General features: G+C 42.1%; 1 protein-coding gene across 2 annotated transcripts in view; it reads left to right on the forward strand.

The window, feature by feature from the left end:
- PTPN11 (protein tyrosine phosphatase non-receptor type 11) overlaps positions 1-17,758 on the forward strand; it is a 582,335-nt gene that overhangs the window by 59,368 nt on the left and 505,209 nt on the right. For both annotated transcript variants that reach the window (XM_086943082.1, XM_086943081.1), the window contains exon 2: positions 9,462-9,584. In XM_086943082.1, coding sequence (XP_086799208.1) covers positions 9,462-9,584 — 123 coding nt within the window. The remainder of the gene's footprint in view (positions 1-9,461; positions 9,585-17,758) is intronic.

Consider the following 17,758-nt stretch of genomic DNA (forward strand, 5'->3'; position numbering starts at 1 on the left):
ACCTCACTCAGACCATCTTCCGTGGTGGAGACCCTCTGCTCCACCTCCCCAATTGGTGCAATCTGTTTCTCCAGCTGCGCAGCTATATGTTCCAACCTGTTAGTGATGGTGGACATGCAACCCTCAATGGACTGGAGGCTCCTTTGCATGGCCAGTAGTGTGGTTTCGATCTTAGTCGGGCCCTCCCCCTGAACATCTGCCTCAGAGTCCAACGTCGCTTTTTGCTGGGTCCTACCAGATTTGTGTGCCTCAAACGTGAGGCGAGGTTGTGATTTATCCAGCTTCCCCATAATGGATGATAGGGTAGACAGACGACAGTCAGTACATCAGACACCTCAACAACACTTGCTTAAACTTCAAGTGACATAGTGCAGGCCCCAATGTTCCAGAGCGCTTGAAGCGCAGGATCCCAGTCGCAAGTATCTAAGAGTAGTCCAACAGGCTCTAATGCCAGCAGTGGAAAGTGCCTCCCACCACTCCTATGAAGTTATGCCCCTTGCACTCCAAGTATTAGCACCGAGCCAAGCAGCTTCCGGACCAGGAAGCCTAGGAGTTCAACAGAGGTTTTGGAACAGCAGTTAGTTCATAGGGCACGGGCCCGGTGCACCCAAGCGCAAGGCGTAACACCCAAGCAATCCTGGACAGTGCTGCAACAGGGCCCTCACACCTACACCCACCTTCGCTGCTACAAGCCCAAGCAAGGCCGCTCCCCCTTTACTGCCACCTGCTGCAATAACTTTCACGTTCCTCTGCGATGATACACCTTCAACAGGGGCGGGTCGGCAGCAACATCTCCTCACTATTTAACCCAGGCAGCCGGAGGAGTCTGACGATATATGCAACGATGCCTGCAACAGCGTGCAGAGGGCAGTCCAGGGAACCGGCCCACTCTCACCACCTCGACTTCGGGCCCAGTCCAAAGCCTCCCACGCCCACCACCAACAGACGCAGTTGTGCACAAAGCTGCTATTCGCCCCCTCCAGGCAGAAGTGCCTGTGGAAGACTCCAGCGCCAGCTCTGCACCGGTGCGTGCAGCGATGTTAAGGTCGCCAGCCCCCCCTCCCCCCCTGCAGCTGAAGTCCTCAGATACCCGCATAGGGCCCCGTGCAGCTTGGGCCAGTTGTGCCCTCCCTCAGTGAGTGCCCTGCAGACACCGCCAGCAGCAGCCAGCACACTCAGGCCGCAGTGCTCCGCTCCGGGACCAACGGCCGCGCAGAGCGGGGCGAAAGTATTCAAGCGTACCTCCTCCGGTCCCAGGGCCGCCCTGCCAGACAGCTTCAGCGATCCAAGCCAGCTGGGGTTCACTCGGGCACCAAGTGCAGCCTCAGCACACGGCTCCCAGCTCCGCAGCCGACAGGTCATCTCAGCTTCAGACACGAGCAGCCGGCATCTTATCTCCCGTCCGCCGCTACTCCTCCGTCAGGTTCTGGCCGCCACCAGGCCCCTGGCGCACCAATTATACCTTCGCCAGCAGCTGGGTTGTCACCCCAGGCATGGCGAGCAGTGCATGGTCAGTGATGAAGCGATTTGGTGGAGATATTGGCCGAATAGGGGATCAGCCGGGTGGAGCAGCACTAATGTGCGGCCATCTTGCCTGGTGCCCTCTAGCACCCCCCCCCCGACTTTGGCTTACTTAACTCCATCACATTGAACTGGGACAATAGTCAACTAATCCAGTTTAAAATTGCCCCCTCTCTTTGGCAATGTAGATATTGGACAGCTTACATGCTCCACTGGACGCCCCTACTTAACAAAGACCAATGCTGGAGTTGCAATGAAAATCAAGGTAACCTCAAAGGCATACTCCTAGTCATTTGGTCGAAAGCAATTAGCATGTTTACCCTACACATTCACAACATAAAATAGACTCCTGACCGTACCTGCATTTCATTGGAGATCTTCTCTTAACAGATCACCCACAAATGTATCTCCTTCCTAGACAGCTTACTAACTATTGGAGCTTAACCCATTCTCTCAGAATTGGAGAACTTCACACAACTATCTATCCATACGTGGTGTGCATGGATCCAATTAATTAAGGATGCAGTCAATTCCTTTAACTCTTTACTATACAACTCCGTACCAAAATCTTACATCAGCGATAGCTAGGACAAATAATCTGAAGTTAGCAAAACAACATAAGGCCTGAAAACTTTCAGTTAACGCCACACCGACATAATAGGCAAGTGGAACCTGCCCTAACTGCCACCTGGTCCTACCCAGACTCTACTATCTCATTCTCCCCCCTTGTATTCCTCTCCCCTCTCTCATCCTGCTCTCTCCCTTTCCCGTCTTTCTCTGTCCTCTATCTTCCACTTTTTTCTCATCGTTCCGCTCCTCTCATTCTTAAGAAATATTCATACATATCTGGCCTAGGCATTGGGAATCCAACTGTAATAATTGAATACATGAGTCAAAGCATTCTAACTCTTTGAGTCTTTGTTGCCATTGTGATCAGGTGGGAGCTACTTTGAAGCATGATACATTTTGCAGTATGCAATATATACTTCAGCAGTAGCCTGTAACCTTCTTTCTAGAATTGAAATTTGTTTCTCAGGCTTTGAATGTTTGGTTAGTTTAATTTTTTTTAATAATATTTTTTATACGGTGCATAATTTTAATGTTGCAAATAAAATTTTTCAATTTTCAAACAATTTACACGTGTAACGGGAAAGAAAACATGCGATTATTAAATCACCAAATTCTAAATTGCACTTGTCAATTAATCGGATAATCTATTGTGAGAGCAGCGCATATAATGGATCAGCAACATTTCCTCATGCACAATTTTATTAATTTCTTTACATCTTCTGCCACCCATCCCATCCCACCGGGGTTAGGCACACACTTATCATCATTGTATAAAAGAAGAAAGAAGGGAAAACTAATAAGCAGTATATATCTAAAGCGAAGGATTGGAGTTCAATTTAGGCCCTACTCTACCTCAAGCCATCTAGTCAGTGGGTTCCATATTTTTAGGCCTTTGGAGCGGGACCGTAATCATCTTTTTTCATAGATGGCTTTTTCAAAGTTGTAATTCGCCACAAATCGTGCTAGCCATTGGTGATATCCGGGGGGGTGGATGGGTCTAACCAAGCTGAGGCTAGGCAAGGTCGATATACCACCATGCCTATGAAAACCAATTGTTCTCCCAGCTTCCCTTGGAGTTCCTGGTCCACTCTGAGACAAATCAGGGAAGGTGAAAGAGAAACATCCCTCTCTATCCCCTTCTTTAAGAAATTTGCATTCTCTTGTTTTAGGATATTTCAAGTATCGCAGGAGGCAAACATATGATTGAGATCCGCCTGATACAAAGAGCACCGTGGGCATACAGCCCCTCTCTCTGCCCCCATTTAGCAGTCTTTTTCGGGGTGTAGTAAAGTGAAAAACAAGATTTATAATACTGAGCTTGGAGCCGCCCTGGAATTAGCAAATTTTGTGCTTGCTCAGTTGAATGGAAAAATACGTGTTCAGAAATACTGATTTCCTCTTTCCATTTACTGGCCTGCGTTTCCATATAATCCGGCATTAGTGAGTTAAAGAAGTTATACAAGGCGCCAATAGATGGTTGGTTCTTTCTCAAGTTATCTTTAATAGGGTTATTCATAAATCCTGATGGGCGGCCACATTTTTTACTTGGAAAATCACGTACTTGCAGATACTTATAGAGGTCCCTCCAATCCAATTCATGTTATTCTTTAAGATTTTCAAAAGAAACAATATCAGATAAGAATAAAAATCACCAAGTTTAGACAGGCCTTTGTCTTGCCATTTTTTAATTATTAAATCTTTAAAGATTTCAGGCATTTTAAGGTTGTTATAAATCGGTGTATAATAGTTCAGCCGATCCAGTCCTCGCAGTTTACGAGCCTGTTTCATAATTCTGAAACCAGCAACCAACGTCTTGAATCGTACTTTCTTATAGTGGGAATCATTCAGAAACCTCCAAATCCAGCCCCATGCATCTTTGCCCATTATAAGTTAAATAGGTGTAGGTATACCTTCCAGTGGGTTATCTATTGGCTTATTGGAAATAAGAGGAAGGTTATACAAAAGAGTCGTTCCCCAATAATAAAATCTTCTATTTGGTAGAGTCACCTACCCCTTTCCTTTGGTAGAGAGAGATATTTATATGCTCTTCTGGGTTTTTCACAACCCCAGATAAATCGAGAAAACAAATCTTCAATACTTTTCAAGCATGTAATGCTAAATTCTAGCGGGATAGCTCTTATAAAGTATAGAAATTTAGGAAAAAAAGCATTTTAATTATATTACACCTACCTATTATCGATAAATGTAAATGATGTAGTCGAGCTAATTCGGGTTTAACTTTATCTATCAAGGGATCAATATTACAATCCACGATCTTTTCTACACTAGCCATAATGACTACTCCCAGATACGTAGCCTTTTCTACCTGTCTAGTGTTGTTGCCCATACTAACATTCTTACAGATGATTTGGGTTTTAGAGGTATTAAGGGAGCATCCTGATATAAATCCAAATCTTGCCACCTCTGCTTCAACCTCAGCCATAGATGTTCCAGGATTAGAAGTTACCAGATCAATATTTTTGGCATAGGCCAATACCTTTGTTTCCCAACCATGGGAGATAATGGGGCTAATATTTCAATTGGTTTCCAGGTATCGTAAGAAGGGATCTATATATAGTGCAAACAAGAGAGGCAAACTCAGGTATCCCTGCCGGTACCTCTAGTTATTTTGAAAGTATCAGTAAGTGCACCATTTAAAAATTATTTTGCAGTAGGCTGAAAATATAGCATCTTGAATGCCTGTATTAGTCCCTGTCCTATCCCGACTCCCATAAAAAAGGCCAGGAGACGCTGGAACACGCACTCGGGCTGCACGCGCAGCAGTGACTAATACGATGACGGACAAATAATATGGATTACAAGGGTGTGCAAAGGAACTCTCTCTTTTTTGATGATCTCAATTGGTTTCTGCCCTAAAACACTTGTTGCACCCAGAAAAACATCGGAAAACAGTTTAGTATCAACATCGCCACGCACGTGTGTTGCAAATCTTCGCGTTCAGGAGGAACTTGGTCATCAATGAGTGACTTCATATTGAATCTTTGACTTTGTACAAGAAGCACTGCGAATAAGTGTATCTATGTTTCACGTGAACCGTTATATATCAAGCACCAAGAACAGCTTGTAACAGCATGTAAAAAACCATTGGGAGGGAGGGCGGGGCAATCGTGTAAATGTTCAGTGTAGTAAGCCGCATTGAATTGCTAAATGTGTTCATGCAATAAGGGACTGGGTTAGTTATGCAGTCGAAGAAGATTGAAAACAGTGCATTATGGAATGTGTAGTCAGCAGGCGGGGATGCTAATGGTTGGAGGTGCATGATTGGTTCCTACAAAAAGGAGGGGTTATTCTTCGATGTTTAAAAACTGAGCGGGAACAACAAGGCAAATAACCGCAGTTAAGAAAAGCGCCAGAGCGTCCACATTAAACGTTGATTGAGGTATGTTAAAAGAAGAATAACTGTGGAAGTTTCGGGTTTTTTATTATAAAAAAATCGGGTGGGTTGATATACTAGGTAGTTTGAATATCGATACTGCTGAGCACGGGTAGCTAAATGATAGATTAAAATCAAGGGACTCTTAGGACACTGTCCAGGTAACTTGGAAGTTATGATTGTAGAGGGAAGACGCTGTTTCTGATTAGGTGCAACAGACAACATAAAGTAAAAATGATGTGATGATATGTTTTTTGAGTACATTGTGCATATTCGTAAGGTTTGAGCGAAGCAAATCACTGATATATGTTTCTCCATTTATAGTGAAACCCCTGAAGAAGAGTTTGTATAAGCTCGAAATGCATTGGGTAACAGATGATTCACTGTTGAAGAAGAAGTTTGTCTTTTGTAAATTCATGCCCAGAAAAAAAGCTTGGATTAGCATATCTGAGGCACAAGAAGCTGATCAAAGACTTATTTTTCACACGTGCGATGTAAAAACTGAAGAATAAATGAAGTAATACGGAAAACTTCGGAGTACTATGTCTTATTAAGCAAATTAATATTTGAAAACTAACATTAACAATTAATTTGAAGCTGTGCACCCGCGACAGGATCGTAAACACGTTCCAATTGTTCTAAGATAATATTGCTATGCCTTGTGTCCTGGCATTTTGTGTTGTGGCCCCTACCACTATATAGCCACATGAGTCTAAAAGATGAATCTGAGTTCTTTCGATATGCGTTTCCTGCATGCATAAAATATCTGCTTTAAGTAGCCGAAGTGATGCAGCAGCGTCTCATTGTTTCTTGGGGTCATTAAGGCCACAAACGTTGATTGTTGCTATACATAATTTACTCATTATAGATAGCAGAATTACTCAAATGCAAATGACCACAAACCCAATAAGAAAAAAGAATATGAGTCATCCCTCTTGGTTCCGAACCCTTCCCCCACCCTACCCCTTCCCCACCCCCCTCGTATCCCACCCACCACCCGCCAGCTACCACTGAGGCTGCCTGGCTCTATGAGAGCCAGGATGAGGACAACTGAGCAATCAGAACCCCGTGCCCCCCCCACCCCCCAGTCCAACCCCCTCCCTAAGCAGTCCGCTTGAACTGTGCAATAATCATTTTATACCTATGTGATCTTGCTAAAAAGTCCCCACTCTTGAAACATTAAGCTTTTAGTCTTGAATTTTTAGTCCTTGGTTCTGTCTCTTCTTGACTCTGTGATCTCTTGCAGATAAGACTGGGCCTGGATTTCCTTAGTACAGCTGCGCGTGGCACCCTTGTAAATATATTTTAGGTGAGCTGGATTCTGTAAATAAAATGTTGCCCCGAGTTGTTGTAGGGGGACAAATAGTTGCCTCAACCTCCATTTGCGCTCGGCCGTGGCATGGGCAAAGTCAGGTCTAGTGAAGAAGGTAACGCCATTGAATTACCTCTTGCTTGTTGATCTTGCTAAGTCTTAGAGTGTCTGGTGTAGAAGAAACATTTCCAAAATATAATAGCATAGCACAAGGGTATTGTACTGAGGATGTGGGGTGTTTGGCTGGTGTTAGTGGGAAGTGATGAGCATGCTGTATCTCCTTACCCTAGTTCCAGGAGTGCAGCTCAGGGAATGCTCCTTTGAGGAGCATGATCATATAAGCCCTAGGGTCACTCCCTTCCGGAACCCCAAGGATGTGAAGGTTGTTGCGTCGTAATCTATCTCCTGTTCCTTATTTTCAATATTAAGTCCTTGACTATGCTCTCGTGCTCATCTCCCTGTGTTCTCAAGTAGGAGACATCTTTTTCAAGATTCTCGGTACGCACTTCGACTGACGACAGTCTATCAGCAATTTCAGCGCATGTTTGACCCACTTTCCGTATGGCTCACTGTAGTTTTTGTGTAGCTTGTCGAGATTTTCGAATCATCCAGCTTAGCCTCTTCTTGAAAGCTCTTAATTGAGTGTAAAACTTCTGTGAGGGTAGGTTCTTCCTTACTTCTGGAGTTTCCAGAGTTTCCACTTCCCAAGTCTCCCATAGCTAAAGGGTTACCACCTGAACACACCATGCAGTCTGATGGAGTCACTAGCTGCGAGGATGAGAAGTCCCACCTGTGCTCACCATTGCTTCCTTGATCCGTGGTCCCCCCACTCTTACGACTGCTATGCCTTTTTTTCTTCAAAGACGACTTCTTTTGTGCAGCAGTTTTCCATGAAGCCTCTGAGTCTGTGCTGCTGTCCCAGTCATGTCTCCCTCCATCAATAGATGTAGGTACATCAGTCTCGTACATTTCCGAATCCTCTGTTACAGAGTAGAGTTTTTCCATGTTGTCCGGTGTTTTTAGCCGATGATTTACTATATTTGCTGGGATTCCCGTTCTACAATGGCATTAATATTTGCAATCTCTTTAGCAGTAGTTTCGATTTCAGATCCTCTGAAATCAAGGTTTGGAAGATCTGCCGGGGGTCATTCTCTGCTTGACCGCTTCTTACATCTGAACCTGAATCTACGACTGTACCTGGAATTCCAAGCGGTGCAGGCGTTACTGGGACTAAGGTTCCTGGGACCACCGACAAAGAAGCTACAGAGACCCGAGGCACCTCTCCAGCGTCTGCGGGGGTACGCCAGTAACGGTTGAGACGATCTGTCCACCTGGTACGGCCCCCTCAGCTAATTCGGCGTTATGTGTTTTTCCCTCCATCGGGCCAAAAATATTGGAAGTTAGGGGCTGAGAAATGTGTCTTGAGCTTGGCCTTTTTTAATTGTAGTCTTTTTCCTTGTTTAATCGCCTGCTCAACCTTGTCCACGTAGTTCTCTCTTACTGCTTGCTCTCTGTTCCACCCGTGTTTCCGGACGTCTCTGAGGAATTTCTGATGTTGCTAAGTGATTTTGCTGTATAGCTTCGGTTATTGCTGGGGCTGTCCGATTATTATTTTTAGCTTTCATTCCTTTAGCCCCTCGCCCTCCTTTCTTAATTGCCTCCTGAATCCTGGAGACAAAGTATCCATCGCCCCGGCTTCTGTTCTGGGACCTGCTGTGATGATTAACGCCTCTGTCCATGCCTATCGGAGCAGTCAGGAGATTGTAGAGAGCCAATAGAATTTCCTTTAGGCAGCACATCGTTGAACGCCGCCGCAGGGCAATGCTGGACGAAGATGATGGAGCCGAGCGGTTGTCCGTTACTGAAGTTCTGGCCGGACGCCTCGTTGCAGCCCGGCGTCCATTCCAGTTTGTGCTCTGCACAGAAATCACTGTAATCCTTAAGCAGCCCAGTCGGTCCATGCTGCGTGGAATTTAGCAGGTACATTGAGCTTTCTGAACATGGTCGCGATAGCATAAAATATCTTTTTTAAATCAGTTTAGGGGTCAGACCGGCTGAGCTGGATCAGGTAGCTGCTATCCAGATGCCATCTTGCCTCCAAGCAAATGTTTGGTTAGTTTGAACTGGATTATATTAGAGCATAATTTAAAATAATCTGAATGTGTCTGCTAATTTACTGGAAAAAGCTGAAGCCATGCCACATTCAGGTTAAGGGATGCCATGCTGGACATTCATGCTCCAGCAAAGGAATCTGTGTGTAGGGTCAGCATATATGATTTGCAAAATTCATTGACAACTTGGTATCACATAGTATAATTCTCCTTTATGCTTATTTGCATAGCCAAACATATGGATGCAATGTTTATCATCCACTTACCACTTTACGAAGGACTAAAGTAAACATATTCTGTCTCAAGATTACATGAGGGATTGTTCCATTTCACACCTTTTAATTCCCATTTAAGTGACCAATAGGGTTGAAGTTGGACCATGTCCTCATTATTTAAATATTCTTAAAAAAAATACATGAAATCAGCATTCTGTACTTTGAACCATTTTCAAGTTGTTTTTTCAAGTTTGAAAATTAGTCCCCTTGTACCTCTTGTTTCTGTATTTTATATTGTATTCTATTTAATGTATTTTTTTTCCATTGGTCTGCATTAGGTGGTTTCACCCGAACATCACCGGAGTGGAGGCAGAAAATCTGCTCCTCACCAGAGGGGTTGACGGAAGCTTCTTGGCACGACTCAGTAAAAGCAACCCTGGAGATTTCACTCTCTCTGTGAGGTAAGCAAATGAGTGCCAAGAATCAATTCCATTCATAAAGCAATATATAATGAATCACACAATGGTGCTTCTGCCAGAACGACAAACTCAAATTTCACTGAATGCAATCCATGCTAAATCAACTCTTTTACACTTGTAAAATCCTTACACATAGTATGAAGTCCATGTCCTTCTGGCTTTCTAGGGACTTGGTCCACTGCAATATATTTCATGGTGGCTTCATCTCCATTGTGAAATATTCAGAAATATCTGGGTACGTGATAGCTTATGTAATTATTTTTTATGGCTCCTATGTGCTGTAGGATTCTTTTAATTACCGGCAGTGTAGTACTCCCTATATACATTTTAGGAGGAGATAGAGAAAGAAAGCTTATGCAACTTGAGTTAAGGTATATTCTAGCTATGAATAGCTGATGAAGAATTGCACGTATATCTGTGATAATGTTGAACGCCTGAGATAATAGGTAAGTTGATGCCTCCGGGTTTTTAAAGTATTTTAAGTTGGTTTAACCTTTTCCTTTTTACAGCATAACTGCTGGATTATTGACTTAAGTAACTCAGTCATGGAATCCCACTAAGGCAGGAAATGTGTACTTGAATGAAGTCTGATACGAAAATTAATTTAGGAAATTATCTACCATTTACTGGCACTTTGGTAAATCTATTAAGTTGGCTTATGCTATAAATCAATGTACAAAGTCCACTGCGGCGGTATGCATTGGGATTCATGAAGTGCTTGATCTTAGGGAATCTATACTACTATTATAAAGAGAGAACACAAACCTTTGAGCCAGGTAAACTACAAAAGTAATGCACCAATCACTACACCAATACACCATTTGAAAGGGGAGATGTGGCAGAAGGACATAGGCTATAGATATGTACACCATATACATTAAAAAAGCAAAACGCCAAAAGTGGTAAAGTAGTCCCTTGGGGGCGTGGCCGTGGGCGTCTCAAACAACAAAAGTGGGCGTTTACAGGGCCGTGCCAAGTGCAAATAACAAACATAGGCCAAGCGACTTCACAACACACTTACATATGCACACATAGAGCGGAAATGCGCTTTCACTGAATTTAGAACGCACAATATGCAGACATAGAGCGGAAATGCGCTTTGAATGAATTTCTAACAAATATTTGCAAATCCCAACACAAACAGCGGAAATGCGCTTTCAATGAATTTAAATTCACACATACAGCGCGGTAACACCAATATACAAAAACAGCAGAGGTGCGCGCTATAAGAAATATACACACATTCGTTGCAGTTACCCAGACAACATTGACGCCTTCGCATTAAAAAACGGGCGGGCCTTCCATCGACGAGGAGTGTCAAATGACGCCACACAGGGGGCAGGATTAACAGCATACTACACCAATCACAATGCACTAAAGAAAACACACACACGACTTCGGCTTACCAAAAAAAAAGTCTTTAACCCATTAGCCATTGACCAACGACGTCACAGGGCGGTAAACACGAACAAAAAAAGCCGACATTTCTTAAAAGAGAAACGCAATGGACTGCGCATTCACAAGACTTTCCTCGCATCTTGCGGATAAGATAAAACGTTTACAATAAGACATACGAATAACGAAAATAACACAACTGCCCATAATCACTCGAGCACTGCCAGGACTTCACCACACAATTGACAAAACGAAAGGGAAACTTCTTTGAAGGGATACAAAAACGAACACACGGAAAGAGCCTTCGAAAGAAAAAAAAAAACATTAAACAGGTGACACAACACTTTCCTCACATCTTGCGGACAACATAAATCGCGGAAAACAATACATACGAATTAAAAAAATAACACAAGTGGGCCAAATCAGTTGAACGGGGCCAGGACTTGCACAGGCAACTCTTCTGCGGGGCGGGCGGGGGCCCTGAAGCAGCCTTTTGCTCCCGGACAACGTCGGGTCGGGCTGCTAATATATATATATATATATATATATATATATATATATATATATATATATATATATATATATATATATATATATATATATATATATATATATATATATATATATATATATATATATATATATATATACACACATATACACACATTGCGGATTAATTGCTTAGTAGGGGAAGCAAAATCTGAGGTCTAGTTATGACCTGAACAGTAAACATTGTTGATGGACTATGGTCACAAACATTTTAAAAGGACGAGCTAGACATCAGGACTCTATGGTCCTATGGAAGGCAACTCGCTGAAATGCGTAGACTTTTATCCTTTTGCACGCTCTCTATCCCCTGGAGCAACCTATTCCTTAAAACATGCCGTGTTTAAATAACTATAAACAAAACAGAGTGCCAGTACTGCTCAATGAATCCACCTGTTTTAGATGAGCAACAACCTTAAACTATTGCCACATACAAAGGACAAACAAATGTCGGATTTAATCAATTTAATTTTTGTTTTTTTGTGATAGAAAAGTATTATTTTTTATTTTTTAGACAGAATTGTCAATATTCATATAAACAAAGAGAGGGAACAGGAATTAAAAATTCTTTCTTTTGATAGAGTGAAGAGAATCAAAGAATATAGGCATAACAAATGAATGGTACCTAAGTGCAAGGGCTCAATCACACGAACTCTTCAATCATCCAGAATACATTCCGTGAAGCAATCAAAAAATCAAAAAATCAAACTCCTTCCACACTACATCAGACATACAAGTGAGATAAGATTTTAGAGAAAAGGGAAGAAAAAGGAACAGAAACTTTTAATACCCTCACCTAGAGTCAAGGAATCTATTATTGGTTTATGGGGTGGGGTATTAATAGAATTTTTTCAACAATTTTTTTGAAAATCACGTTTCAGTCGGAATCACAGGCCATCAGCATTTTTCAACAATCTATAGAAAATCACAAACAATATTCTCATTTGATTGGCCTGAACAACAAGAAAGGGTCGACGCGTTTCGAAGCCCCTTAATAACGGGGGTTCTCCTCAGGACCTTGGGGGATTAAATCCTGTGGAAACATAAAAAGTGACAATCCTTACTATCAAACCTCCTAGGGTCAACCTTCAACTTCAAAAAGACCAGCACTGGCTCAAATGATTACCTTATCTTCTTCAATATCTTAAGGAGAATGGGTAAGCTTCTAAGTCCAACGTCCCACACATTACAGATGACGATATCCTAAATAATGTTGCACCGGTAGGCTGCTGTTAAAACCAAAGAAACTGCATTATAGTTTCCGATTCGGAAAAGCAAGGCTTGGTTTTTTGCGTGAAGAAAAACAGGTTTGATTACTCAATCAGGCCTTTACCTTTCTTCGGAGGTCTAAGTCTCTTTTTCTAAACATGCCAGTCATTACTTGTTAGTTGTGCATTCCCACCCGGTTCCGGCATTGGAAAAAACGGAGGGGGAAGCCTGTCATTAACCGTGCTCAAACGCGGTGTGTACAATTTTTACAATTTTTACATGCCGAATACTCTCATAGTGGATGGGCTCTGTGTCGAGTTCTGCATATGCTCGAACATTCCTTTAGTCAAACACTGGTCTCCTCTCCGTAGCGCGGCGTCTTCCGATCAACCGTCGCTTGTCGGAGCTCGTCAGTATCGGTCCTTTGAAATGTGACGTGGTTGTTGCCCGCGTAGATTCGGGAAAAGTAGTTCCTCACGTTATGTCAAACTCCTATTTTGACGGTCGATCACATATTCGTTAGTACCTTATTTTAAAGGCGACTTGTCAGGCAGTCAATGTCCTTGGGGATATATTCTTTTGGGACAGTCAAACTCATATTTAATTGCTCACGGGTTGTCATACTCATAATATGAAGTCGATACTTTGTACTGTCGGTGTGGTCAGGCTTAAAGGTTGAAGTGTACTTTGTAAAATGCATAGCAGTCCGTGTGCTTGGAGGTGTTTTCTTTTGGAGGGATCAGTCATGTATATAGGTGCAGTAAAAACAGGATGTGAATGTGTTTCAATTCGGATGATTTGCTGGAGGTGCAATGGGGTAATGGTTGGAACAAATGTTAGAGGGGAAGTTCAGCTAATGGGTCCTTACAGATGGTATAATTCCGACATCTCATTCAGTCCTGTGACTGATGAGTTGTATTTCAAAATTAGAGTCGCTTCTCGAGATGATAATTTTGCCTCCAGGTCACCTCCTCTTGGGTCAGGTTCCACCTTGGAGATCACTGTCCATTTTAGATCATTTTCCGCATGTGCATAGTCAATCCAATGTTGCACCAGAGGTGCAGTGAGGATGGTTTTGTTAATCCGAGATCTATGTTGATTTATTTGTTGTCTGACTTCTTGGCTCGTTTTTCCTATATAGAGCCTATTGCATGGACACAAAATTCCATAAATCATGAATTTGGTTTTGCAATTCGTGAATCTTGAGTGTCTCCAGCTAATGCCATTGTGTTGGAACAGATCTCCTTCGATCGTCGAAGCACAGGATACACACGTCCCGCATTGGTGATGCCCTGTAATAGGTGGAAGGTTCATAGATTCCCTAAGGGATTGGGGTTTGTGTTTAGGCATTGCGGCTCTGACAATATGATTTGCCACGCACTTGTCCTTTTTAAAGGCAAAAAGTGGAGTTTCTGCCAGACGTTCATCCAAGTCTTTGACTAAATGCCAGTTTTTTTGGATTTCTCTTTTCAACCAATTGGAGGTTGGACAGAATGTAGACACATACACTATTCTGTTTTGGCCGTTCTTAGTTCTTGTCGTCAAAAGGGTCTCCCTCGATGTCCACCACGCTCTTTTTAAGGCGCGTTTCAATATTTTGGCTGGATATCCTCTTGATAGTAACCTTTCTCTCAAAGCATTGGCATGGAACATAAATTCATCCTTAAAAGTGCAGTTTCTGCGTATGCGCAAAAATTGGCCCAATGGAAGATTTTCTTTGAGGCTTCTCGGGTGATAGCTTGAGAAGTGTAAAGCTTTATTTCTGTCTGTTTCTTTTCTATATAGAGTTGTAACCAAAAGTCCATCTGTACAATATATTTCCACATCCAAGAAAGATGACCGGTGTTTTGAATATTGTACACTGAATTTTATGTTTTCCGTCCTATTGTTTAAATAACGGTCTCACCATCTTGAAATAAAATATATGGTGATTTCAATTACAGGGAGTTGCGCGTTATTTCCTTTTCTTTACAAATGATGTATTAAGTAGTAAAGAGCCGTCGCATTGTTTCAAATAGCTCTGGAAATAGTAGATAAATATACCTACAAGGGAATTGTTTCATGTCTCTCTCTAAATACAGGTCAAAGACCTTTATTTTTTGTATTAAAAATGCGTAGGCTGTCCTTTGTTGCACGATTGTTTAAATGAAAAAAAATTCTTTTGAAATATTACCTCCGGAGTGCTGCCTCAGTTCTGTTGAATCACAAGAAGAATGGAATTGTGAAAATCAAATTTTATACAGCAGCTGCGCTGCAAGAGGTGTGCACCCGAACATGAAGGCGAAACAGAGTCTGGAAAGCAGTCAAATCTTACCGGGTCCTGGAGACTTCCTCCCACGGCTCTGTCGATGTCAGAGTTCTTGTCTCTGACCGAACTCAAATATGGGGCCAGCCATCTGGGGTAAGTCTGAGCGGGGTTGTAGCCTGAAATCCTGAGCGTTTCGGAGAAAGGGGCGGATCCCGTGTCCAGTATGCGGTAACTGTTTGATAGCGCGAGCAAATCTGACAGCTGGAATTGGAAGCTGGCTCTGACAACGCGAGCCAGAAAACTGGAAACAGCTTTATTCAACGCTTTCTTAAGGCCACAAAAATAGTTAAATAAGGCATAGCTTGGAAAAACATTTCTTCACAAAAAAGGATGTGAACAAATTATGGGGTAAATTGAAAGAAAGATAAGAAATAAGTGCAACATTGGGAATTGGAGTTTTGCATACAATGACAGAACGGAGACAACAAAGGTATCAGAGAGCAAGCGAGCTTTTAATTGATGAAAATGTGATAGCATTACGTAATCTTGAAAAGCAAACTGAGGATGAAAATAGAACTACGAGTACAGTCATTAGGGTATTGGAGCAAGCTTGTACAAGTGAGCTGAACAAGTGGTGGGAGGTGACATACAAAAGAAATATATAGAATATAAAAGGATACCCAGAGGTTTGAGAATTTTAATTCTACCTACTTTAAATGATTTGGGTGATAATCTCATAAAAGCCTGGCAGGAGAATACCAATGAATGCTCATTTAAATGAATGCACACTTTAATTATCCATGCTGTGAGAAAATTGGAAAGAATAACTGAAAAAATAAAAGAATTGGAAAATGAACTGGAAAAACATCAAATAAATGAGGAAATTACGAAATTATTGGACCAAATGGAAAAAGAGTAGAAAAACATGAAGTTAACCTAGAGAAAAGGAAAGTTTGAAAATTTAACCGGGATGGAATTGCCTACCAGCATGGACAAATCTCCACCTTTGCACGCAAGTACGATGGTTTAAGGAACAGAGCCAGAATGGATAAAGCCACAGAATCCAAGGGATCTTTGGATGCCTCCATAGATAGCTCTGAGATCAGCTCAGCAGATGAAGATTCCAACCAGGGAAAGTTGGTTTTTTCAGGTGAAATCGGACTCATCCGCATGGGCACATGACCAAGAGGAAGGGGGAAGGAATATCTATCGGAGCAGACAGGGGGGGAGGAAAATCAAAACCAGAAGAAACAGAGGAAGATGGAAAAACAAAACCCAGAAAAGCAAAGTAGAAGCAAAACTCAAAAAAGCATTGAATCAAGATAATCTTGTCAATCTATCTATAACTCTAAATGAAGACCAAATAAAAATCTTGAATAAAGGACAATCTTGCCCAGATTCTGAAATCAATTTGGCAAATTTGAGAATTGACATATAAATTCTCAAGAAAAATGAATCTGAAAAAGTTATTTCAAAAACATCACCTCCCTAAAACCCAACTGCAGACAGCAGAAAACCCTTCCCCTTTGACGTGCAAAGACTTACCATGTTTGAGTACATTGATACACTTGGAAATGAGTCAGCAGGAAAAACATCTGTAACCCAAATCAGTGAGATGACGGCCACACAACTGTGCTCAGAACTATGTATTGACACTGGAGAAGGAGGAGCCAGTGGTCTAAAATCACGTAAAAAATTCCTTCCACAGTTACCACCGGGAAACAAGATAGATCTGTGGGCTGAAAGGTAGAGATAAGTGCGACAAACCAATGACGCATTCCAAATTCCAATGCGTTGCTCAATCGCCACGCTAGCAACATTGGGAATAGATAGAGACTTAATGTAATTCTTACAAGAGCAATATCAAAAATGAGCAGCCCATCTGGTAGAATATGGAAAAAATATCACCATCACCATCACTTGCTTAAAATCAGCCCTAAATGCTGCCGATACATCAAGCAGACAAGTGATGATTGGTATTACAGGTTTCAAACCAGAAGTTCAAAACAATATCTTAAATACTCCATTTAATTTGGAGCTACTCTTCGAAAGTGCAGTAGATGGCACCCTAAATCAATTTAAAAAAAAAGGATAATGAGACGTCCAACTCAATGGGGGCATTACAATTCATAGGTAACATGTGTAGAGGAACCACTCCTTCAAGAAGACCTTCAGGAAGATGGACTTTCCAGCCGGCAACCTCCTATCAAACATACCAACCAACATATCTGGGAGGAAATCAATCACACCAACAACAACAGCAACAAAGATGACAATTCTAGCAGGAAAGACAGTCCTTTCACAGACGTCCACGCTGAAGAGGGCAACCACAAAGGGGAGGAGCACCTTACCAACAAGTACAGTACACACTCCATCAAGTTCCACAAGTGTGTTAGCAAGGGAGGAGAAAGAACGAAAGGCAGACTTAAAACACCAAGCATTCCTACATCCAACACCAGTAGGAGGCAGGATTTAATATTTCCTTCAGGAGTGGTGGAAGATCACTTCAGACAAATGTATCTTAAACATAATACAATATGGATATATTCAATAGAATTAGACAAGACACCTCCTACAAAGGAGGAATATACATTCCAAGGAAGAAACAACACGTCTACTCAAGGAAGTAGAGGAAATGTTAGCAAAAGGCGCTGTAGAATTAGTACCAAAGAAAGCAATTAACAAAGGAAATTGCTCAACATATTTCCTAATTTCAAAGGTAGACGAAACACTATGTCCTATCTTGGACCTAAAGTTT

The sequence above is a fragment of the Lissotriton vulgaris genome, chromosome 11 (genome assembly GCF_964263255.1).
Source record: "Lissotriton vulgaris chromosome 11, aLisVul1.2, whole genome shotgun sequence".
NCBI classification, from domain to species: domain Eukaryota; kingdom Metazoa; phylum Chordata; class Amphibia; order Caudata; family Salamandridae; genus Lissotriton; species Lissotriton vulgaris.